This window comes from Habropoda laboriosa, unplaced genomic scaffold (assembly GCF_001263275.1).
Source record: "Habropoda laboriosa isolate 0110345459 unplaced genomic scaffold, ASM126327v1 scaffold106, whole genome shotgun sequence".
Lineage (NCBI taxonomy): Eukaryota > Metazoa > Arthropoda > Insecta > Hymenoptera > Apidae > Habropoda > Habropoda laboriosa.
In genome coordinates, this window is record NW_017100224.1 from 338,355 (window position 1) to 342,162 (window position 3,808).

The 3,808-nt window shown below is 27.0% G+C and overlaps 1 protein-coding gene across 1 annotated transcript; it reads left to right on the top strand.

Moving 5' to 3' along the window:
- The first annotated feature begins 479 nt into the window (after positions 1-479).
- LOC108571068 (single-stranded DNA-binding protein, mitochondrial) lies at positions 480-2,516 on the top strand. Its single transcript, XM_017933037.1, has 4 exons — positions 480-507; positions 581-665; positions 1,954-2,073; positions 2,314-2,516. The coding sequence occupies exons 1-4, from the start codon at positions 496-498 to the stop codon at positions 2,514-2,516; spliced, it is 420 nt and encodes a 139-aa protein (XP_017788526.1). The 5' UTR covers positions 480-495.
- The last annotated feature ends 1,292 nt before the right edge of the window (positions 2,517-3,808 follow it).

A 3,808-nucleotide genomic window follows, 5' to 3' on the forward strand; every position in this document is an offset into this window, starting at 1 on the left:
GTTTATTTTAAAAGTTATTGTTTCAAAGTTATAAAGTTAAATATTTAATTTTTATTTTTATTTGTAGTTTGGTTTACAAAATATTTATTTTACGTACTAGCAATAAAATAATCGTAAAATTAGTAGAAAAGTTAAAACTGTTTATCATTTTATGGAAGACGTTAGTCATCTAATAGGGATATTTAATCTTTGCGAGATGTCGCGCCGAAGTTACCCTAGGGGCGATAAAGGTTGGCAAGACTGGGGATGCCATGCGGGCGATTTGCAATAATACGGTGTGTAACAACCAGTAGGTAATAGAGCCGAAGTAATATAAAATAAAAATATACGCTACACCCCTGTTGTAGATATTAAACCAAATCCCTACAATTTTATTGTTTTCTTACTACTAATACTAGAAGTAGCGTCGTTTTCGTTCCTAGTGGAGTGTGAGATTTTTAATTTTTTTTTGTAACAATTTATATTGATTTATTACAATACAATAAATAAATAACAATGATTCGACAAGTAAGTTAAAAAAACATATAAGAAATAAAATTTACTAAATTATGAATGTTAAATTACCTATCATTTTTTTTAGGTTATACCACGTGTAATTAAAAATGTTTCGGCAATTAAAAGTATGCGGATGTGTACTGCTACCGAGAATGCAAAGATGGAAAAGTGTAAGTAAAAATAACTTTATATGTTAACAATCTTTTAAATGGAAATTATATTAAGTTTGTATCACATTTCTAATCTGCCTTTGTAAGTTAAAAATTGATTTAAGCCTACTACTTCTGACATTATTTGTTTTAAATTTAAATAAAACATATTAATATGTTTTTTATGTTGTTCTTTATATTAACATGTTATGTTGTTCATTTTGTTTTAAATGTAAAACATATTAATGATAATCCTAATACATTTTTGTATTAATATTAAATTGAATAAATCTAAGAAGCAAATTATTGGTGTTTAATGCAAAGTGAATTTCAGGGGAAATTATTTTTAAGAAAAATTAGGATTTTTTTTACTGTAAATATATTTTGTCACTTGCATAATATTCTATTAGTTTTACTGTAATTTGTGAACTACAGAAATATGCACCAATATAATTTGTGACTAAGTAAATACAATTATCACTCATGTCACCTGAATTTGAATAACTCTTTACTCTAAATATTAAATATTTATCTTCTATGTACTGTTATTGAGGTTTCTAATATTTACAAACTGAGAAATCAGATATATACATCCATAAAGAAATAGCACCTTGATTCTTAGTCAGGTTTATGCTTTGTGATTTTTTCAATATCAATTTTCTTGAAAATAAAGTCTGGAATAAAAGTCAGTTTTTATTTGGTTTTGCATATGAAATTACACTATGCCTAGTTACCATTGTTATGTTCACATTTGGATTATTCCTAAACACATTTTAATATATTTAAAAATAATCGAAATATTTGAAATTATTGCTTCGTTTAAAAATTTTATAGTATATTTGGAAAAGTTAATTGAATATTCAAACATCAAATAAACATAAGTCTGTATTTATATAATTCATATTTGTGGAAAAGAATGTGTACTATGTACAAAGAGCATATAGAATGTATTAAATACATGTAATTTTAATAGGACAGGGTAGTGCAAATTATGAAAAATTCTGACAATATTAGCAGAAATTATTATAAATTTATATTATTTTGCTTTTACTTATTTAAATAATCAGCTGATTAAAAATACATATGTTATTCATGATTGTAAATCTTTAATGTAGGTATTAACAAGAGCATATACATATTTATATGTAATTTGTGCTTGGAATTATATCAAGTAAATGATATATAGCAGTTATAAAATATGATACAAGATTTAATGTATGTCAAAAGAAACAGAAAACTAAATAAGTATAACTTTGAAAATTTCTGTTGAAAAAAACTTTAGTTAATTGAATAAATTAATGGTTTACAGCAATAAATAAAGTTACTCTATTAGGAAGAGTAGGAGGTGAACCACAGAAGAGGGGTAATGTAGAACACCCTGTTGTTATATTTTCTCTTGCCACACATAGTAACTACAAATACATGAATGGTATGTAATGTTAATTAATTTTGAAGTTTATAAGCTAATTAACTTTAAGTTGTGGGTATTTAAGAGTTTTTTAAGTATTAAAAGTGAACAAATAAATATTTTCAGTTTTCAAATTTTTCATAAAAAATTATTTTTTATACTTAAATTTTTGGTAGCACTGTGATGTATTTGAATTTTCAAAATGTAAATATACTTAAACTATAATTCAAACAAATTTCTCTTAATTTAAAACAAATTCAGGAGATTTCGTGCAACGAACAGAGTGGCATAAGGTATGCGTATTTAAGCCAAATTTGCGCGATAGCGTTCAAACTTATTTAAAGAAAGGTCAAAGAGTGTTAGTTTTTGGAAAAATGAGCTATGGAGAATTTAAAGATGAAGAAGGTAATACAAAACCAAGTGCAGCTATAGTAGCAGACGACGTAATATTTTTCCAGCTTTAATAGAGTATAAGAGTTTTTTAGATTATTTTGTAAAATTTCCTTTTTTTAATCAAATATAAAAAAATATGTATAAATAAAATGAATTACCAAAAATATATCTTTTTATTTCTAATAATTTCATAACTCAATTCAGAGACACTGCATGCTTTGCGTATTTATCGACTGAAAAGTTTCAGCGTGTTACAACTACATAATATCTTGCTTACTCTGAAGAGGGATAATAAACTGACGCTCAAAATTAGCTTAATAAGTAAATAAATCTCTATTTACACGTTGCTCGTCCACTTGCAATGAGTTATACAATAAACGATACGTATTTTCCTAAAATTGTACAAGTTTTATTTTATACAGAATCTGTAAAGAGAAATGAAATATAATCTTTCTCGGTACACCGGAAGGGTAGTTTGTAAATGCTAGGAAATAAAAGGGTTCTGGACAAAACATCGGCCATTAAAAATTCTGCCCTTCAAAAATTCTACAGTACATGTGTAATACACGTGTATATGGATATATGTCTAGAGATATGCGACAATCCGAATTAAGATTGTGATCGAGATCGAAACATCGATTTTCGATTCGCACAATGCATTTCATTTTCAAAAATACACTTTTAGTGAATGTAAAATAATCTGTAATCATTTGAAATACGCGTATATAACATAAAAAGACTGAGACACAAGTTTATCATGTACCGATAAATAATTTTAAAACATCATCACGTGTAAACTGTATGGTATACTGACAGATTTTATAATTTTTGTCATAATCCGAATTCTGGTTACCTTTAAGAACACAATTTGTGTATATGTATTTCAATATATTTATCACTAATATAAATTGTTCTCTCATGAAAATTATATACACGAAACGAAAGTTTTCTTATGTATTCGCATTTTTTTTTTTATGATAAAAACTTCACGGAGATCACAGTATACAAATAGCCAAATACAACTTTTGTTCATTTATAAATCTCTTGCTCGGTAATGCACTTTTCATTTTTGCAGACTTATTTGCTTTCCTGTTCTCATTCACTCATTCATGCGCACATATACGTACACTAATTCATTCGCACAACGTTTCCATACTTTCTATCTCATTTTTGTGTATGAGTCTTTTGCAAAAATACGATCATATGACCAGTTTGTAATCGTACACGTGCCTTCGGTCCCTAGTTGCACACTCCTAAAAAAATTTTCTCCCTTTAATGTCTAGGGTCCGTTGGCGAGGAATGTGAGGCACAATCGCATCGACAACGAACGTAGAAATTTCGAATATAAATTTCTCTTCGGTAG

Excerpts from the sequence above, each read along its gene's own strand:
- LOC108571068 (XM_017933037.1), top strand. Across the intron at positions 666-1,953 it reads GAATGCAAAGATGGAAAAGT|CAATAAATAAAGTTACTCTA; the intron begins GTAAGTAAAAAT and ends AATGGTTTACAG. Across the intron at positions 2,074-2,313 it reads TAACTACAAATACATGAATG|GAGATTTCGTGCAACGAACA; the intron begins GTATGTAATGTT and ends AAACAAATTCAG.